The sequence below is a fragment of the Schistocerca cancellata genome, chromosome 5 (genome assembly GCF_023864275.1).
Source record: "Schistocerca cancellata isolate TAMUIC-IGC-003103 chromosome 5, iqSchCanc2.1, whole genome shotgun sequence".
Taxonomy (NCBI): Eukaryota; Metazoa; Arthropoda; class Insecta; order Orthoptera; family Acrididae; genus Schistocerca; species Schistocerca cancellata.
The window spans coordinates 833,851,002-833,872,748 of record NC_064630.1 but is presented as its reverse complement, the minus strand read 5'-3'; the positions used below and the strand labels follow the sequence as shown (position 1 = coordinate 833,872,748).

Below are 21,747 nucleotides of genomic sequence, written 5' to 3'. Positions count from 1 at the left end.
CAATCCAGAAACAAAGCGCCAGTCAGCTCAATGGAAGCACACAGATTCACCACCACCAAAAAAATTTCGGGTAACCGTCAGTGCTGAAAAAATGATGGTGTCCATGTTCTGGGACAGCGAGGGCGTAATCCGTACCCATTGCATTCCAAAGGGCACTACGCTAACAGGTGCATCCTACGAAAATGTTTTGAAGAACAAATTCCTTCCTGCACTGCAACAAAAACGTCCGGGAAGGGCTGCGCGTGTGCTGTTTCACCAAGACAACGCACCCGCACATCGAGCTAATGTTACGAAACAGTTTCTTCTTGATAACAACTTTGAAGTGATTCCTCATGCTCCCTACTCACCTGACCTGGCTCCTAGTGACTTTTGGCTTTTTCCAACAATGAAAGACACTCTCCGTGGCCGCACATTCACCAGCCGTGCTGCTATTGCCTCAGCGATTTTCCAGTGGTCGAAACAGACTCCTAAAGAAGCCTTCGCCGCTGCCATGGAATCATGGCGTCAGCGTTGTGAAAAATGTGTACGTCTGCAGGGCGATTACGTCGAGAAGTAACGCCAGTTTCATCGATTTCGAGTGAGTAGTTAATTAGAAAAAAAATCGGAGGTCTTAGAACTTGAATGCACCTCGTATTGCTTCCCCCTACTTATACCTTCCGAGGAGACCACAAATGTAAAATTAGAGAGATTCGAGCGCGCACGGAGGCTTTCAGACAGTCGTTCTTCCCGCAAACCATATGCGACTGGAACAGAAAAGGGAGGTAATGATAGTGGCACATAAAATGCCCTCCACCACACACCGTTGGGTGGCTTGCGGAGTATAAATGTAGATGTAGATGTACTACTGTAGTAGGCGTGGGCTTTGTGTCTATCTTGGCCACAATAATGCGTTCACTATGTTGTTTGTAGTAGCTTACCTGCGCTCCTATTTTTTTAATTCATTATTAAACCTACTCCAGCATTACCCCTATTTGATTTTGTATTTATAACCCTGTATTCACCTGACCAAAAGCCTTGTTCCTCCTGCCACCGAACTTCACTAATTCCCACTATATCTAACTTTAACCTATCCATTTCCCTTTTTAAATTTTCTAACCTACCTGCCCGATTAAGGGATCTGAGATTCCACGCTCCGATCCATAGAATGCCAGTTTTCTTTCTCCTGATAACGACATCCTCTTGAGTAGTCCTTGCCCGGAGATCTGAATGGGGGACTATTTTACCTCCGGAATGTTTTACCCTAGAGGATGCCATCATCATTTAACCATATAGTAAAGCTGCATGCCATTATCTATCTTTCCATTATATTGTCATTATTTTCTTCTGGATTTTCCATTGTTTGATAATAAGGATAATGTTTCCCAAAAACTCCTTTTGCAGATCTTACATTTCTTTCTTGGTCCACCATGTGTTTGAGTACAGATGGAATGTGCTACACGTTTTTCTCTGACAGGGAAAATGTGATGAGTTTGTTTGATAATAAGGATAATGTTTCCCAAAAACTCCTTTTGCAGATCTTACATTTCTTTCTTGGTCCACCATGTGTTTGAGTACAGATGGAATGTGCTACACGTTTTTCTCTGACAGGGAAAATGTGATGAGTTTTACAACTTGTACCGTCCTCATAGGATGCACACAATTCAACAGCTCTAGATGTTTCATTACCTAGAAGTAACTAATTTTATTTTCGTGTATTCACTTCTGAAAAAAGAATTTCTACTTTGAAGAGTAGCCACATATGTTTTGATGGTCAGTCATTTCTTTATGCTGTCTTGGTAACTTAAATGACCATTGTTTCTTAATAGAATTGATAGCAACCTCTAAAACTGACCACTTCATTCACACCATAGGAGGTGACTACATTGTCTCATTACTGTCACTGTTGATTTCATGTCATCACGGGAACCATATTTACTTTCAAAGAGTGTCTTGAAATGAACATTCATATTCACACCTTTTTTTAATTCTTATATATCACTCTTTTCCTACCCCCAAGAACCATGGACCTTGCCGTTGGTGGGTAGGCTAGATCCTTCAGTGATACAGATGGCCGTACCGTAGGTGCAACCACAACGGGGGGGTATCTGTTGAGAGGCCAGACAAACGTGTGGTTCCTAAAGAGGGGCAGCAGCCTTTTCAGTAGTTGCAGGGGCAACAGTCTGGATGATTGACTGATCTGGCCTTGCAACACTAACCAAAACGGTCTTGCTGTGCTGGTACTGCGAACGGCTGAAAGCAAAGGGAAACTACAGCCATAATTTTTCCCCGAGGGCATGCAGTTTTACTGTATGGGTAAAATAGTCCCCCATTAGGATCTCTGGGTGGGGACTACTCAAGAGGACATCGTTATCAGGAGAAAGAAAACTGGTGTTCTACGGATCGGAGCGTTGAATCTCAGATCCCTTAATAGGGCAGGTAGGTTAGAAAATTTAAGAAGGGAAATGGATAGGTTGAAGTTAGATATAGTGGGAATTAGTGAAGTTCGGTGGCAGGAGGCACAAGACTTTTGGTCAGGTGAATACAGGGTTATAAATACAAAATCAAATAGAGGTAATGCAGGAGTAGGTTTAATAATGAATAAAAAAATAGGAGTGCGGGTAAGCTACTACCAACAGCATAGTGAACGCATTATTGTGGCCAAGACACGAAGCCCATGCCTACTACAGTAGTACATGTTTATATGCGAACTAGCTCTGCAGATGCCGAAGAAATTGAAGAAATGTATGACGAAATAAAAGAAATTATTCAGGTAGTGAAGGGAGACGAAAATTTAATAGTCATGGGTGACTGGAATTCGAGAGTAGGAAAACGGAGAGAAGGAAACATAGTGGGTGAATATGGATTGGGAGACAGAAATGAAAGAGGAAGCCGTCTGGTAGAATTTTGCACAGAGCATAACTTAATCATAGCTAACACTTGGTTCAAGAATCATAAAAGAAGGTTGTATACATGGAAGAATCATGGAGATACTAGAAGGTATCAGATAGATTATATAATGGTAAGACAGAGACTTAGGAACCAGGTTTTAAATTGTGAGACATTTCCAGGGGCAGATGTGGACTCTGACCACAATCTATTGGTTATGAACTGTAGATTAAAACTGAAGAAACTGCAAAAAGGTGGGAATTTAAGGAGATGGGACCTGGATAAACTGAAAGAACAAGAGGTTGTAAAGAGTTTCAGGGAGAGCATAAGGGAACAATTGACAGGAATAGGGGAAAGAAATACAGTACAAGAGGAATGGGTAGCTCTGAGGGATGAAGTAGTGAAGGCAGCAGAGGATGAAGTAGGTAAAAAGACGATGGCTAGTAGAAATCCTTGGGTAACAGAAGAAATACTGAATTTAATTGATGAAAGCAGAAAATATAGAAACACAGTAAATGAAGCAGGCAAAAGGGAATACAAACGTCTCAAAAATGAGATCGACAGGAAGTGCAAAATGGCTAAGCAGGGATGGCTAGAGGACAAATGTAAGGATGTAGAGACTTATCACACTAGGGGTAAGATAGATACTGCCTATAGGAAAATTAAAGAGACCTTTGGAGAAAAGAGAGCCACTTGTATGAATATCAAGAGCTCACATGGAGACCCAGTTCTAAGCAAAGAAGGGAAAGCAGAAAGGTGGAAGGAGTATATAGAGGGTCTATACAAGGGTGATGTACTTGAGGACAATATTATGGAAATGGAAGAGGATGTAGATGAAGATGAAATGGGAGATACGATACTGTGTGAAGAGTTTGACAGAGCACTGAAAGACCTGAATCGAAACAAGGCCCCGGGAGTAGACAACATTGCATTAGAACTACTGACGGCCCTGGGAGAGTGAGTCTTGACAAAACTCTACCATCTGGTGAGCAAGATGTATGAGACAGGTGAAATACCCTCAGACTTCAAGAAGAATATAATAATTCCAATCCCAAAGAAAGCAGGTGTTGACAGATGTGAAAATTACCGAACTATCAGTTTAATAAGTCACAGCTGCAAAATACTAACGCAAATTCTTTAGAGACAAATGGAAAAACTAGTAGAAGCCGACCTCGGGGAAGATCAGTTTGGATTCCGCAGAAATGTTGGAACACGTGAGGCAATACTGACTCTACAACTTATCTTTTAGATTAAGGAAAGGCAAACCTACATTACTAGCATTTGTAGACTTAGAGAAAGCTTTTTGACAATGTTGACTGGAATACTCTCTTTCAAATTCTAAAGGTGGCAGGGGTAAAATACAGGGAGCGAAAGGCTATTTACAATTTGTACAGAAACCAGATGGCAGTTATGAGAGTTGAGGGGCATGAAAGGGAAGCAGTGGTTGGGAAGGGAGTGAGGCAGGGTTGCAGCCTGTCCCCGATGTTATTCAATCTGTGTATTGAGCAAGCAGTAAAGGAAACAAAAGAAAAATTCGGAGTAGGTATTAAAATTCATGGAGAAGAAGTAAAAACTTTGAGGTTCGCCGATGACATTCTGTCAGAGACAGCAAAGGACTTGGAAGAGCTGTTGAATGGAATGGACAGTGTCTTGAAAGGAGGATATAAGATGGACATCAAGAAAAGCAAAACGAGGATAATGGAATGTTGTCGAATTAATTCGGGTGATGGTGAGGGAATTAGATTAGGAAATGAGACACTTAAAGTAGTAAAGGAGTTTTGCTATTTGGGGAGCAAAATAACTGATGATGGTCGAAGTAGAGAGGATATAAAATGTAGACTGGCAATGACAAGGAAAGCGTTTCTGAAGAAGAGAAATTCGTTAACATCGAGTATAGATTTAAGTGTCAGGAAGTCGTTTCTGAAAATATTTGTATTGGAGTGTAGCCATGTATGGAAGTGAGACATGGGCGATAAATAGTTTGGACAAGAAGAGAATAGAAGCTTTCGAAATGTGGTGCTACAGAAGAATGATGAAGATTAGATGGGTAGATCACGTAACTAATGAGGAGGTATTGAACAGAATTGGGGAGAAGAGGAGTTTGTGGCAGAACTTGACAAGAAGAAGGGACCGGTTGGTAGGACATGTTCTGAGGCATCAAGGGATCACAAATTTAGCATTCGAGGGCAGTGTGGAGGGTAAAAATTGTAGAGGGAGACCAAGAGATGAATACACTAAGCAGATTCAGAAGGATGTAGGTTGCAGTAAGTACGGGGAGATGAAGAAGCTTGCACAGGATAGAGTAGCATGGAGAGCTGCATCAAACCAGTCTCAGGACTGAAGACAACAACAACAATGACAACAACAACAACATCACTCTTTTATGGCTATGTAATCAGCCTACACATTTCACTCTCCTGTAGTCTGCAGCAGAAGACTTTTCAAACACAAACCTTTCCACAAACTACCCTACAACTCAATAAATCAGCAGAATATTCACAAAGGCTTACAGGTATTGCTGGACAACAAATTTGGTGAATTTCTATATTTGTTTTCCTGTTACCAACAGAACTGTCAATTTTGAGTCCTCCCTTGGGTAAACATGCAGAAGTAGTTCAATGGTTCCAGATTGTTCTAGAAGAGTTTTTGATATCAGAACTGCAATCTTAAAAAATAATATATGTAGTATACAGAGGGTCCAGAAAAATGTACACACTCTTTGATAGTTAATATATTTGGAACAAAATGACACATCGTTGAAATTTTGTGCGGTAGAAAGTGGAAAGTGTACATTCCAAGATTGCTGCACGCTGTGAAACAGGATGACCTGGATTGAAGGTATGTTTCGCGATGATGACTGGTTTGCACAGGTAGTTATCTGATCCGACAAGGTTCAATTCAAACTGAATGGTACTGTAAACCATGACAACTGTGTGTACTGAGTTCCTGAAATTCCTCATGTTCACATTAATCTACCAGGTGTTACTGTGTGGTGGAGTCTGCCATCACATGGTTTGATTGCCCCATTCTTCTTTGAAGGTAGCATAACTGGTGAGGTGTATCTCTATATGCTGCAAACATCAGTCTTATCTGCAATGCAAAATACGTTTTGAAATGAAAAATTTTACCTACAATGAGAGTGCGCTCCACCACACTACCACAGACAGGATGAAAATCTACCTGGAAGATGGATACGTTGAAGAGGAGCTGCTGAGTACCCATCACAGACTCCAAAACTTACACCTCTTGATTTCTACCCAGGGAGGACCTTGAAAAATCAAGGTTATAAACAGAAGCCAGCTACATGCAATGAGCTACGAGAAACCAGTGATGCATCCTGTGCGGCTATCACGCCATCAACACTGACAGCCGTAGTTTAATCAACAGTTCACCAGCATCGACACTGTTTGGTTGCTAATGGGGTGACACTGTTTCGTTGTTAATGGGGTCACTCCCACCCCCTCCCCCCGAAATGCAAGAATTGTAATGGTATGTCATTTTTTCATTAATACTGACTATCAAAGAGTGTTTACATTTTTCTGGACCCCTGTATATATTAGTTATTTGAACATAATCTCTTTTTCCCTTGTAGTTTTCCAGATTTTTCTGGTGAGTTCCATTACCTTCTAAAAATATGGAAGCTTGCACATTGTTTCAGAGGGCATTACATGATTTGGAAGATTCAACACAGTTCAACTGGTAATCATGCCATTTTATTAGTTCCAACTTTTATTTATTGCTGCTGTTCAATCACCCACTGAGGAGGGGGGAAAATATCAGAAATTTCAAACTGTATCTTTTTCAGGCTACTTGGTACACTTAGGAAATTAGTCACTGAATTAAAATAAAAAAAGCCTTGAACCATTCCACATACAGAACACTTTAATATGTGTTAAATGGCACATGACAAATGTTGATGGATGTACCATCCTTGGCGACCAGGAACTTTTTTCTGAACTAAACAAAAAAATTCATGTTTTATATTGTATCCTGAATTTTAATATATGTTGAACACAAGAACATCTGAGACTATAAAGGTAGCCCCTGCCTGAACTGATGTGGAGTATGCAAACTTTATTCCAAAGAAAACAGTATAAAAATATCAGCATTTATTTTTCTAAACCTGATCCCATAACAAATGCAAATACATAAAATAAAATGAAAATGTCCCATATTTTTGATAAAAGTTTTGTTTCTTGTCACAAAGAATAACAATATAGGTTGTGATATGGAGGAGAAAGAGCTATCAATCACAAGCACTTAAACCTAACAACCTGCTGTAAACTTTTATCTTTCATGTATATAAAAAAAAAAAAAAAAAAAAAAAAAAAAAAAAAAAAAAAAAAAAAAAAAAAAAAAAAAAAAAAAAAAAAAAAAAGAAGGAGGGGGGGGGGGGGTTCCCCTATGAATTAAAATTTTAAAAATCACATATAGAGTTACTTTAAAACTATGCTTTCCTAAGAGAAAAAATGTACATTACAAGAATCATATACTTCCATTCTGCTGCAGACCAAAGGGCCCGAGTCTGCTGGAGTGAGTTCGAGTCTGTCGCACCGAGTGAGCTCCAGTATGTCACAGAGTCGGAGCCGCAATCACAGCCTCTAGCTCCGAGACAGGCAGCACATAGAACTACTGTATAACTGTCTTCATAGCGGACATTGTACTGCAACATCAGTGAGGCTAACGTGGACTATACAGAAGAGCTTGTACCACAAGTTAAGTAGTTATGTTAATAAAAAAAACCAGTTAATAACTGTGTGCAGCTTGTGTTAGAGACAGAGGATACTGGACACCAAACAACCACTCCTTGCTTCTCATGGTACAGCTCCACAGAGACAACGAGATGACATAAAAGAATTCATCAATTATATGCTAATTAACACATATCTAATCATTATTTTTCCATGAAAAATGTACACCATCTTGTTTACAATTACATATCACACGCAAATTCCTGTTTTCATTGCAAATGTAACTTCTTAATTATTGATATTTTATAAAATTTTATTAATGAATTTATAATGTAATTTTAATTTAAGGAAACTTTACTATCAACCATTTATATAAGGGCAATAATTAAGAATATATATTTGCAATGAAAACCAGAATCTTGAGCGCATGATGTAATTTGAAACAAGAAGGCATTTTTCATAAAAATAATGATTAGGTATGTGTTAATTAGCAAATATTTGATGAATTTTATATTTAAATGATGTACGTTTTCAGGGGAGAAAGGGGGGGGGGAGATACGATCACAGTGAGATTTGAACCAGCAATCCTTTAATTACATAATTACTATCCTCAAACACTACGCATTGAGCCACAGTGCCTGTTGTGAAAAATCCCCTTCATTTTATAGAGTTTTCTCGAGAATGTTTGAGAGTCACATTTGAACTGCTAAAGTGTATGGATATTTGAGTTCTGAACTTTACATATCATGTCATATCATAAATAAAAAAAATTACAAAAATCTGAGTGTTGTGTGGGCTCCTAGTAAAAGAATGCCCTGGTCCTCCATTGAATATCCTCCACCTAATTAGGAGATTGTTGACAAATAGAGGTACCTGCTTATTAAGGGAGAAACTTGTTCATCAGTAATTTGCTGCACCAAATGCAATTCTAATTCTGGCAACAGATTTTTCACAGAAAGGCATTATGGGAAATATAGTAAAATCAGAAAAAACTACAGTTTCTCACTACTGACAGGAAAATACAAGAAGTGGAATATTTACTTATTTTAATTAATTGCTGCTGTTCCATTACAAATGACTTCTGTCCAGTTATTAATGCCACTTTAAGATTTGTTACTGAGCAGTATATTTTAAAGACTTTGTAAACTTGTGTCGCCAAATCCTGTACAGGCAAAATTATGAGAGCTCTGATACACGGAATGACTCGTTTCCGTAAAATCTGGAACAAAAATTAAAATAGTTATTGCCCAAACCTGAAGACATATGACCATTATCAATATTTAAGCTATTACTATACCAGGGAGCAGTGAAAGTGGCAGCTAGGAGGGTAAGCCCAATTCTCCCATCCTCATGTTCTCTTCTACGGAAACTGCCAGTGGAAGCCCTCTGCTGGGCCTGATGCTGCTCACTATTCTGATACTCATTTCTAGTGCAATCATCTTCTCAGTAACACCTTGATTTATTAACAGATGCTTAGTTTTGTCAGGTTTTATTGGAATTGTTCAACTCATACCAATACATAGGTGTAATACTTCATAGGGATATGAAATGCAATTATCACACAGGCTCAGTCATGGGTAAAGCAAGTGGTAGACTTTGGTTTACTAGTAGCATAGGGGAGAAATGTGATCTGTCCACATAGGTGATTGCTTACAAACCACTCATGCTACCCATCCCAGAATACTGCTCACATATGTGGGACCCATATCAAATAGGGCTAATAGGGGATATTGGATGTACATGGAGAAGGGCAGCATGAATAATAACAGGTTTGTTTAATCCATGGGAGAGTGTCACACAGATGTTGCAGAAACTGAACAGGCAGACTCCTGAAGACAGCGTAAACTATCCGGAGAAAGCCTACTTAAAAGTTTCAAGAATTGGTTTTAAGTGGTGGCTCTAGGTATACACAGCGCTTCAGATATAGCTCCCATAAGGATCCTGAGGACAAGGTTAGGTTAATTACAGTACATATTGAGGTATTTGAACAATCATTCTTCCCCTTTTCCATACCTAAATGGAATGAGAAAAGACCTAAAGACTGGAACAGTGGGACGTACCTTCTGCCATGCACTTCACAGTTATTTGCAGAACGAAGATGTCTCTGTAGCACTGCAAGTTGTAACAGCAAGAGAACGCAATATTTGACTTTGAACAGTACATAAAATGGGTGCAGAAAGGGAATGGAAACATGTGATACAAGGAAAATGTATCACTACAACAGGAACATTATTATTATTATTTATTATTATTATTATTGTTCTGTTATTTCTTTCCTTTCTCAGACGTTATGTCTGGTTAAAAATGGAAAGTGACGCGGACCTTGATCAAGCGTGACTTCCTTTTAACTGTACGGTATATATTACATTGCATTTAGGAACTTTTGGGTAATTGAACATGTATCAATAATTACAGATTTCTGTAGTTGTATATATATGTTTGGATGTAGCTGTATTGCGTTGATGTACTGGTGGATATTGTGTGGTATGACTCCTGTAGTTGATAGTATAATTGGTATAATATCAACTTTATCCTGATGTCACATGTCCTTGACTTCCTCAGCCAGTTGGATGTGTTTTTCAATTTTTTCTCCTGTTTTCTTCTGTATATTTGTTGTATTGGGTATCGATATTTCGATTAGTTGTGTTAATTTCTTCTTTTTACTGGTGAGTATGATGTCAGGTTTGTTAAGTGGTGTTGTTTTATCTGTTATAATGGTTCTGTTCCAGTATATTTTGTGGTGCATACTTGTATGTGGGAAAGTGTTGCTTTATTAGTTTATGTTGTATGGCAAGTTGTTGATGTATTATTTTTGCTGCATTGTCATGTCTTCTGCGGTATTCTGTATTTGCTAATATTGTACATCCACTTGTGATGTGATCTACTATTTCTATTTGTTGTTTGCAAAGTCTGCTTTTATCTGTTGTGGTATTGGGATCTTTAGTAATATGCTTGCTGTAATATCTGGTGTTTATTGTTTGATCCTGTATTGCAATCATGAATCCTTCTGTCTCACTGTATATATTCCCTTTTCTTAGCCATGTGTTGGATGCGTCTTGATTGATGTGTGGCTGTGTTAGATGATACGGGTGCTTTCCATGTAGTTTTTTCTTTTTCCAATTTACTTTCTTTGTATCTGTTGATGTTATGTGATCTAAAGGGTTGTAGAAGTGGTTACGAAATTGCAATGGTGTAGCCGATGTATTTATAAGAGTGATTGCTTTGTGTATTTTGCTAGTTTCTGCTCATTGTATAAAGAATTTTCTTAAATTGTCTACCTGTCCATAATGTAGGTTTTTTATGTTGATAAATCCCCTTCCTCCTTCCTTTCTGCTTAATGAGAATCTTTCTATTGCTGAATGTATGTGATGTATTCTATATTTGTGGCATTGTGATCATGTAAGTGTATTGAGTGCTTCTAGGTCTGTGTTACTCCATTTCACTACTCCAAATGAGTAGGTCAATATTGGTATAGCATAAGTATTTATAGCTTTTGTCTTGTTTCTTGTTGTCAATTCTGTTTTCAGTATTTTTGTTAGTCTTTGTCTATATTTTTCTTTTAGTTCTTCTTTAATATTTGTATTATCTATTCCTATTTTTTGTCTGTATCCTAGATATTCATAGGCATCTGTTTTTTCCATTGCTTCTATGGAGCCGCTGTGGTTATCCAATATGTAATCTTCTTGTTAAGTGTGTTTTCCCTTGACTATGCTATTTTTCTTACATTTGTCTGTTCCAAAAGCCATATTTATATCATTGCTGAATACTTCTGTTACCTTTAGTAACTGGTTGAGTTGTTGATTTGTTGCTGCCAGCAGTTTTAGATCATCCATGTATAGCAAATGTGTGATTTTGTGTGGGTATGTTCAAGTAATATTATATCCATAATTTGTATTATTTAGCATGTTGGATAGTGGGTTCAGAGCAAGACAGAACCAGAAAGGACTTAATGAGTCTCCTTGGTATATTCCACGCTTAATCTGTATTGGCTGTGATGTGATATTATTTGAATTTGTTTGGATATTAAGTGTGGTTTTCCAATTTTTCATTACTATGTTTAGGAACTGTATCAATTTAGAATCTACTTTGTATATTTCCAATATCTGTAGCAACCATGAGTGGGGTACACTATCAAAAGCTTTTTGGTAATCAACGAACGCGTAGTGCAGCGACGTTTGTTTAGTTTTAGCTTGATATGTCATCTCTGTATCTATTATCAGTTGCTCTTTACATCCTCGTGCTCCTTTGCAGCAGCCTTTTTGTTCTTCATTTATAATTTTGTTCTGTATTGTGTGTGTCATTAATTTCTGTGTAATGACTGAAGTTAATATTTTGTATATTGTTGGTAGGCATGTTATGGGGCGATATTTTCCTGGGTTTGCTGTGTCTGCTTGATCTTTACATTTCAGATAAGTTATCCCATGTGTGAGTGTATCAGGGAATGTGTATGGGTCTGCAATGTAACTGTTAAATAATTTAGTTAAATGTGAATGTGTTGAGGTGAACTTCTTTAGCCAGAAATTTGCTATTTTATCATTTCCAGGGGCTTTCAAATTGTGCATAGAATTAATTGCTCGGGTGACTTCATGTTGCAAAATTATCACTTCAGGCATTTGTGGTATCATCTTGTATGTGTCTGTTTCTGCTTGTATCCACCGTGCATGTCTATTATGCTGTACCGGGTTTGACCATATGTTGCTCCAAGTGTTCCATGTCTGTTATGTTTGGTGGATTGTCTATTTTAATGTGTGTGTTATCTATTGTCTAGTAAAATTTCTTTTGGTTTGTGTTGAATGTTTGGTTTTGTTTCCTTCTATTTTCACTTTTTTTGTATCTTCTAAGTCTTTTGGCCAATGCTTGTAATTTCTGCTTCTTTTCATCTAATTGCTCTATCGCTTCTTGCTATGAGATTTTACCTAACCTTTTTCGTTTTTTTCTGACATTTCATTTCTTATAAATTGTGTTAGCTGTCCGATGTCTTTTCTCAGTTTTTCTATTCTGAGTAGCCTGTGTTGCCATGCTGGTTTTGTGGATTTCTTCTGTGTGTTGGTTGGTTCTGATCTCTGCCTAGTGTGTATATTTAGTGTAGTGAGTGCCCCTGCATAAACCAGTAGTTGTAGCTCTTCCATAGTTGTATTTTCATTTATTTTGTTGTGTATGGTTGTGTTGATAGTAGTTGTTGTTTCGACTTGTGGGTTATTTGGTGGTCTATGCAAGAATGGTCTGTCTGTATTTGGGTCTTTGTATTCTATATATGTCAACTGAAATTTTTCTTCTATATCTAACATGTGTGTCACTTCATGTTCTATTTGTGCTTGCTCTGGTGGCTGTCTTAAGATTTCGTTTTCCTCTGATTGTTTAATTGATGCGTGTTCTTTGTTTGTTTGCTCTGGGATGTTTGAGTCCATTACTGTATTTTCTTCTTCTTCTGATTGCACATTATTTTGTCCCAGTATTTGTTGTACTTGTTGTTTGATGTTTGACTGGGGTATCCTGTCATTTTTTATTATTACACGGATCTGATCAGCTAGTCGTTGTTCTGTTAAAAATTTTAATTCAGGGTATCTGGTAATAAATGTTGTGTATACTTGTGATCTGTATCCAGTTGTGTTGGTTCCTAAGTTTGTTGCTTGGTAATAACAGAACATGAGGTGTCGGTTAACTTCATCTGACCATCTCATCCTCTGCCTTTGTTTTCCTTTTAGAGTGGTTGCAGGAAGCATATCCTGCAAAACACCTCTATTTGGATTTAAATCATTTGCCGTGCGGCTAGCAGTGTCGTTACCATTGTGGACGGGCATAGGGTTCAAGCGTCGTCCCCGACCATGACAGCGCTTGTCCGAGGCTTCATTAGTTCTGTCCTGAACCAACTAATCACACTAAAAGGGGGGTTAGCCCTATTAGTGGTTTGTTCTTTTTGTCGCCTTTTACGACTGGCAGAACATTATTATTATTATTATTATTATTATTATTACCATCATCATCATTATTAATATTATTGTAATAATAATAATAATAATAACATCATACTCACCAATAAAAAGAAGAAATTAACACAACTAATCGAAATATCCATACCAAATACAACAAATATACAAAAGAAAACATGAGAAAAAATTGAAAAATACATCCAACTGGCTGAGGAAGTCCAGGACATGTGACATCAGGATAAAGTTGACGTTATACCAATTATACTATCAACTACAGGAGTCATACCACACAATATCCACCAGTACATCAATGCAATACAGCTACATCCAAAATTATATATACAACTGCAGAAATCCGTAATTATTGATACATTTCAATCACCCGAAAGTTCCTAAATGCAATATAACATATACCGTACAGTTAAAAGGAAGTCACGCTTGATCAAGGTCCGAGTCACTTTCCATTTTTGACCAGACATAACGTCTGAGAAAAGAAAGTAAGAAACAATAATAATAATAATAATAATAATGTTGTTGTTGTGGTCTTCAGTCCTAAGACTGGTTTGATGCAGCTCTCCATGCTACTCTATCCTGTGCAAGCTTCTTCATCTCCCAGTATCTACTGCAACCTACATCCTTCTGAATCTGCTTAGTGTATACATCTCTTGGTCTCCCTCTACGATTTTTACCCTCCATTCTGCCCTCCAATGCTAAATTTGTGATCCCTTGATGCCTCAAAACATGTCCTACCAACCGATCCCTTCTTCTAGTCAAGTTGTGCCACAAACTTCTCTTCTCCCCAATCCTATTCAATACCTCCTCATTAGTTACGTGATCTACCCACCTTATCTTCAGCATTCTTCTGTAGCACCACATTTCGAAAGCTTCTATTCTCTTCTTGTCCAAACTAGTTATCGTCCATGTTTCACTTCCATACATGGCTACACTCCATACAAATACTTTCAGAAACGACTTCCTGACACTTAACTCTATACTCGATGTTAACAAATTCCTCTTCTTGAGAAACGCTTTCCTTGCCATTGCCAGTCTACATTTTATATCCTCTCTACTTCGACCATCATCGGTTATTTTACTCCCTAAATAGCAAAACTCCTTTACTACTTTAAGTGTCTCATTTCCTAATCTAATTCCCTCAGCATCACCCGACTTAATTTGACTACATTCCATTATCCTCGTTTTGCTTTTGTTGATGTTCATCTTATATCCTCCTTTCAAGACACTGTCCATTCCGTTCAACTGCTCTTCCAAGTCCTTTGCTGTCTCTGACAGAATGTCATCGGCGAACCTCAAAGTTTTTACTTCTTCTCCATGAATTTTAATACCTACTCCGAATTTTTCTTTTGTTTCCTTTACTGCTTGCTCAATATACAGATTGAATAACATCGGGGAGAGGCTACAACCCTGTCTTACTCCTTTCCCAACCACTGCTTCCCTTTCATGTCCCTCGACTCTTATAACTGCCATCTGGTTTCTGTACAAACTGTAAATAGCTTTTCGCTCCCTGTATTTTACCCCTGCCACCTTCAGAATTTGAAAGAGATTATTCCAGTTAACATTGTCAAAAGCTTTCTCTAAGTCTACAAATGCTAGAAACGTAGGTTTGCCTTTTCTTAATCTTTCTTCTAACATAAGTCGTAAGGTCAGTATTGCCTCACGTGTTCCAACATTTCTACGGAATCCAAACTGATCTTCCCCGAGGTCGGCTTCTACCAGTTTTTCCATTCGTCTGTAAAGAATTCGCGTTAGTATTTTGCAGCTGTGACTTATTAAACTGATAGTTCGGTAATTTTCACATCTGTCAACATCTGCTTTCTTTGGGATTGGAATTATTATATTCGTCTTGAAGTCTGAGGGTATTTCACCTGTCTCATACATCGTGCTCACCAGATGGTAGAGTTTTGACAAGACTCACTCTCCCAGGGCCATCAGTAGTTCAAATGGAATGTTGTCTACTCCCGGAGCCTTGTTTCGACTCAGGTCTTTCAGTGCTCTGTCAAACTCTTCACGCAGTATCTTATCTCCCATTTCGTCTTCATCTACATCCTCTTCCATTTCCATAATATTGTCCTCAAGTACATCGCCCTTGTATAAACCCTCTATATACTCCTTCCACCTTTCTGCCTTCCCTTCTTTGCTTAGAACTGGGTTGCCATCTGAGCTCTTGATATTCATACAAGTGGTTCTCTTCTCTCCAAAGGTCTCTTTAATTTTCCTGTAGGCAGTATCTATCTTACCCCTAGTGAGACAAGCCTCTACATCCTTACATTTGGCCTCTAGCCATCCCTGCTTAGCCATTTTGCACTTCCTGTCGATATCATTTTTGAGACGTTTGTATTCCTTTTTGCCTGCTTCATTTACTGCATTTTTATATTTTCTCCTTTCATCAATTAAATTCAATATTTCTTCTGTTACCCAAGGATTTCTATTAGCCCTCGTCTTTTTACCTACTTGATCCTCTGCTGCCTTCACTACTTTATCCCTCAGAGCTACCCATTCTTCTTCTACTGTATTTCTTTCCCCCATTCCTGTCAACCGTTCCCTTATGCTCTCCCTGAAACTCTCTACAACCTCTGGTTCTTTCAGTTTATCCAGGTCCCATCTTCTTAAATTCCCACCTTTTTGCAGTTTCTTCAGTTTCAATCTGCAGTTCATAACCAATAGATTGTGGTCAGAATCCACATCTGCCCCAGGAAATGTCTTACAATTTAAAACCTGGTTCCTAAATCTCTGTCTTACCATTATATAATCTATCTGATACCTTTTAGTACCTCCAGGATTCTTCCAGGTATACAACCTTCTTTTATGATTCTTGAACCAAGTGTTGGCTATGATTATGTTATGCTCTGTGCAAAATTCTACAAGGCGGCTTCCTCTTTCATTCCTTCCCCCCAATCCATATTCACCTACTATGTTTCCTTCTCTCCCTTTTCCTACTGACGAATTCCAGTCACCCATGACTATTAAATTTTCGTCTCCCTTCACTACCTGAATAATTTCTTTTATTTCGTCATACATTTCATCTATTTCTTCATCATCTGCAGAGGTAGTTGACATATAAACTTGTACTACTGTAGTAGGCATAGGCTTTGTGTCTATCTTGGCCACAATAATGCGTTCACTATGCTGTTTGTAGTAGCTAACCCGCACTCCTATTTTTTTATTCATTATTAAACCTACTCCTGCATTACCCCTATTTGATTTTGTATTTATAACCCTGTAATCACCTGACCAAAAGTCTTGTTCCTCCTGCCACCGAACTTCACTAATTCCCACTATATCTAACTTTAACCTATCCATTTCCCTTTTTAAATTTTCTAACCTACCTGCCCGATTAAGGGATCTGACATTCCACGCTCCGATCCGTAGAACGCCAGTTTTCTTTCTCCTGATAACGACGTCCTCCTGAGTAGTCCCCGCCCGGAGATCCGAATGGGGGACTATTTTACCTCCGGAATATTTTACCCAAGAGGACGCCATCATCATTTAATCATACAGTAGAGCTGCATGTCCTCGGGAAAAATTATGGCTGTAGTTTCCCCTTGCTTTCAGCTGTTCGCAGTACCAGCACAGCAAGGCCGTTTTGGTTAATGTTACAAGGCCAGATCAGTCAATCATCCAGACTGTTGCCCCTGCAACTACTGAAAAGGCTGCTGCCCCTCTTCAGGGACCACATGTTTGTCTGGCCTCTCAACAGATACCCCTTGTGGTTGCACCTACGGTACGGCCATCTGTATCGCTGAGGCACGCAAGCCTCCCCACCAACGGCAAGGTCCATGGTTCATGGGGGGGGGGGAGGAATAATAATAATAATAATAATAATAATAACAATAACAACAATAATAATAATTATTGTTATTATTAACAATAGTCTTAAAGAAAAAGTCCCAAAACGATTAAGACACATTCTGGTGGAGAGATATGACAGGACAACTTTTCTGATAAAATGCACCCCTTTAAAAAAGGAAATCATTATTGGCCTCTACCACCACCACCACCACCACCACCATCAGTGTGTGGCATTACAAAACATAAACGAACAGGTACACAATGTGTTAACAGGCAAAGCAAACTGAAGACTTTGCCAGAGTTGCAGCACTACTGTGTTTATGCCTGAGAAGCTAGGAGGGGAGAGGTCCATTCAAAGTGGACCGCCATCACACGCTACAGGTCTATATGCCACAACAATACCCTCTGCACACTATGAATGCAAAAATCTAGGAAGTTAGAATCCATGGAGATGCCATAATGCTGAAATTATGTAGTCACAGACAACTGCAGTCCACCATGTTGTTGAGCTTAAAACACTTGGAGTCAGGTGTACATGTTCAAGTGTTATTCCTGGAAATAAAAACGAATAGTTCTGCAGATTTATGAAAAACAGCTGTAAGTCAGCTGCTCCCACCCACAGAGAAATGCTTTAGCAAACAAGTAAGGAAGTTTTGGTTTAAATATTGAATTTTTGTTTTCATGTTCTCACTCAATGGTGTCAAATTTTTATGTTTACAATATGCACGCACCAAAGGACAGTGTAAAGAAAGACTGGCGGATCAAGAGATTAGGACAAAAAGACTGGGAAGCAACAAAATTGTTTAGAAGTAAAGGACACCATTCACCGAATAGCAGAAGTGTTGAGTCAGTGAAAAACATACACAAAAGAAAATGAAAACTTTGCTAGACATAATTCCTTGAGTAGCAAGAGCACACACACACACACACACACACACACACACACACACACACACACACAAAACACGCGCGCGAAATCTCTGTGCACCTACATTGTAATATACCCCCAATGTAAATACACAGGTGTGTGTGTGTGTGTTGTGTGTTTACGAAAGTTAGGAAATCTTTCATTTCTGTTGTGTGTCTACTGACGACTCAGTGCTTCTGGTATTAATTGTGTGATCTCCTTTACTCCTACACGATTTACATTCTGCCAGAACTTTCTGTACCATAAAAATATAACACAATATGTTCAGATCTTTTCCATGAATCTGAAATTGATTGGACGAGTTGTGTTTGTTTTGGACAGTAATAAATTATTTTAATGTTTCAGTATGTGGTAGCTATTTATTTGACAGAATAATATATCAGACTTCGTTTTCCTGTGGTGCTGGATTAAAATATCACAACACTCATCAGTGCACTGTATCTTTCCACAAAGACAATTATGTTCTGAGCAATTCCTGTGACTGAATACTGTCACCATGGAAGAAATTTCAGCAATTTATTTGTGTGTGTGTGTGTGTGTGTGTGTGTGTGTGTGTGTGTGTGTGTGTGTGTGTGTGACTGCTCTGCTCTGAGCTGAATTCTATGTTGGCAGATTGCTCTCCTTCCCAGCAAAGATTAATACAGAATTTTTTGTCATTTATAACAGGTGGTTATAAACTGATGGTGTCTCAAGTGCTGTAGTGTGGCAGATTACAGGATGCTAAAACATCGTAAGTACATTCATTAGTTGGTGCACTCGCGGAGTATGCTCTTTGTCACTTGGTGACGTGTTGATTTTATTTGTGAAGTGACTGTTGATGTAAAGGGTTAAGAAGGTTGACGTCTGTACCAAATGCAATGGCTATTAAGAAGAAGTAGTTGTCTGCACCAAATGTAACGGCACTGGGAAGAAAGACCATTCAATATTCGTAAAGTAGTTTTACCAGAATGGCAGCACTAGCAGCACTGCATTCGGGAATATTGCTGACAGAAACAGTTGCAAAGAGGCCCCGTGTCAATAAATGGGCTACAGAAATATGATTAAGAAATCTGAAGAAACAGATGAAACTAGGTGGTGCTGCAGCGAGAGAGAGGCGGCTGCTTCCTCTGGGCAGTTAATGATGAAGTTGCCTCAAAATCTGCAGCAAGTGCTCGAGCTGTCCCGGGAACTGTTTCTCCCCTGGGCAACAATTCGAAAGATTCATCAGGTTTTCCTCCATTCAGAGGCTGTTGCACGCAGCGACTGTTATTTTGACTTGTAAATAATAGATTTCAGCTATCAGTTGTCCTTCGAAATTTTTATTGGCAGATCTAGATTTCAGCTAGAAACTAGCCATTCTTAATGCACTATCATTTTTGCTCAATGTATGTAATGCCTGTTGGTCGGGCTCTGTCCATGGTTCATGGAATGTAATGCCTGTTGGTCGGGCTCTGTCCATGGTTCAATGAACCATGGACAGAGCCCGACCAACAGGCATTACATACATTGAGCAAAAATGATAGTGCATTAAGAATGTCTAGTTTCTAGGTGAAATCTAGATCTGCCAAAAAAAATTCCAAAGGACGACTGATAGCTGAAATCTATTATTTACAATTTGAAAGATCTTGTGGCACATTTTACATTGTTATCCCTACATGATTCAGAATGTGCACCAAATGAAGCCCTGAGATAAGTTACAAGGCCGTGACTTTGTCACTCCACATGATGCCACGAATGCCCAGAACTATTGAATATGGGGTTCTACTCCACCACATGTTGTGCTTTAACACACACTGCACTGTGTGGTGTAGTTTCACAAGCTCCTTCATTCTCAGTCCGTTTTCTTCAAGGAGTTGATGCCTCATGTGCTTGATAGGTGTAAGTGACACCGCACATTATAAGAACCTCCTTATGCAAAACTTGATTCCAGCTTTGCAATAACACAACTGTGTCCACACCACTATTTTCAAGGAAGATGAGGTGACACTACATGTTGCATGCCAGGTGAAAGGCTTGCTCTGAGAAACTTTCAGTAACAACTGCATCATCTCAAGGCAATTTAAAGAATTTGTGGCATTCCAGACACGCCAACCAAAATTCGTGTGACTCCTGGCTGTGGGGATATCTGAAATATCATGTCTATCAGGGAAGTGTCCAGACTCTTCCCGATATGAAGGAAAGCATACGACAACATATCGCTCTGATTACACCGGACAAGTTGTGAGCAACTACCGACCGTGCCCCGTTTCGGATGCAGCATGTTGCTGAGTCAGGAAACCGTACTGAACATGTGTTGTAACTTGTGACCGTGTTCTAAAAAACATGGCAGAACCACTATTACCATGTGTTTGATCATTCCTACCCTTTTCCTGCAGCAACACCACAATATGACCGCTTACTATGCCATACTTTCACCTGATGGTAGAAAGTAGAACTATTAGTTTTTTCAGCATACATAGTGAGCACAATGATTAATGAACATACCTACAATGTTTCAGTGTCTTGCAATGTATAAGGCTTGCACTGCAGCACTCAGGACACAATCAGTTCAATTATAACCACTTGGTATGTTTTCGTGCAAAAATTATAAGGAACATGCTTAAAATACAATTTACTAAGGCTGTTGGGAAGAGGTTGGAATATATGTTCTCACCTGAAGGGCATGGGTGAAGCAGCCCACAAATCTTTCTACAAATGTTTCTTTGAAGTGTGTGATGTAATGCCTAGTGGAGGCCAACTTATACAGTGATATAATTGAGCTGGTATAGTCTTACATCCAGTTTTTGTTTTGGTAAATTTAAATTTTCATTTCACCTGACAATGTATCTTGTTATGCTTAACAAAGGGGTTCTTGCAGCAAAACTAAAATTTTCACCTGCCTGATGATAGATGTTCTCCATGTATCTAAAGACATGCTCGTAAGTAACTGTCAGTTCATTGAACTTAAGCTATGAGTAAAAGAGTTCCGCTATTTGGGGAAAAAATTAACTGATGATGGTCGAAGTAGAGAGGATATAAAATGTAGACTGGCAATGGCAAAGAAAGTGTTTCTGAAGAAGAGAAATTTGTTAACATTGAGTATAGATTTAAGTGTCTGGAAGTCATTTCTGAAAGTATTTGTATGGAGTGTAGCCATGTATGGAAGTGAAACGTGGACGATAAATAGTTTGGACAAGAAGATAATAGAAGCTTTCGAAATGTGGTGCTACAGAAGAATGCTGAAGATTAGATGGGTAGATCACATAACTAATGAGGAGGTATTGAATAGAATTGGGGAGAAGAGGAGTTTGTGGCACAACTTGACAAGAAGAAGGGACCACATGGTAGGACATATTCTGAGGCATCATCAAGGGATCACCAATTTAGTATTGGAGGGCAGTGTGGAGGGTAAAAATCGTAGAGGGAGACCAAGAGATGAATACACTAAGCAGATTCAGAAGGATGTAGGATGCAGTAGGTACTGGGAGATGAAGAGGCTTGCACAGGATAGAGTAGCATGGAGAGCTGCATCAAACCAATCTCAAGACTGAAGACCACAACAACAACA

The 21,747-nt window shown here is 38.8% G+C and overlaps 1 protein-coding gene across 1 annotated transcript in view; it reads right to left on the bottom strand.

Annotated features, from left to right (window-relative positions):
- The window catches only part of LOC126187948 (ATP-dependent RNA helicase DDX51), a 191,725-nt gene that overhangs the window by 107,885 nt on the left and 62,093 nt on the right, over positions 1 to 21,747 (bottom strand). The window contains exon 5 of the mRNA XM_049929324.1: positions 8,598 to 8,775. Coding sequence (XP_049785281.1) covers positions 8,598 to 8,775 — 178 coding nt within the window. The remainder of the gene's footprint in view (positions 1 to 8,597; positions 8,776 to 21,747) is intronic.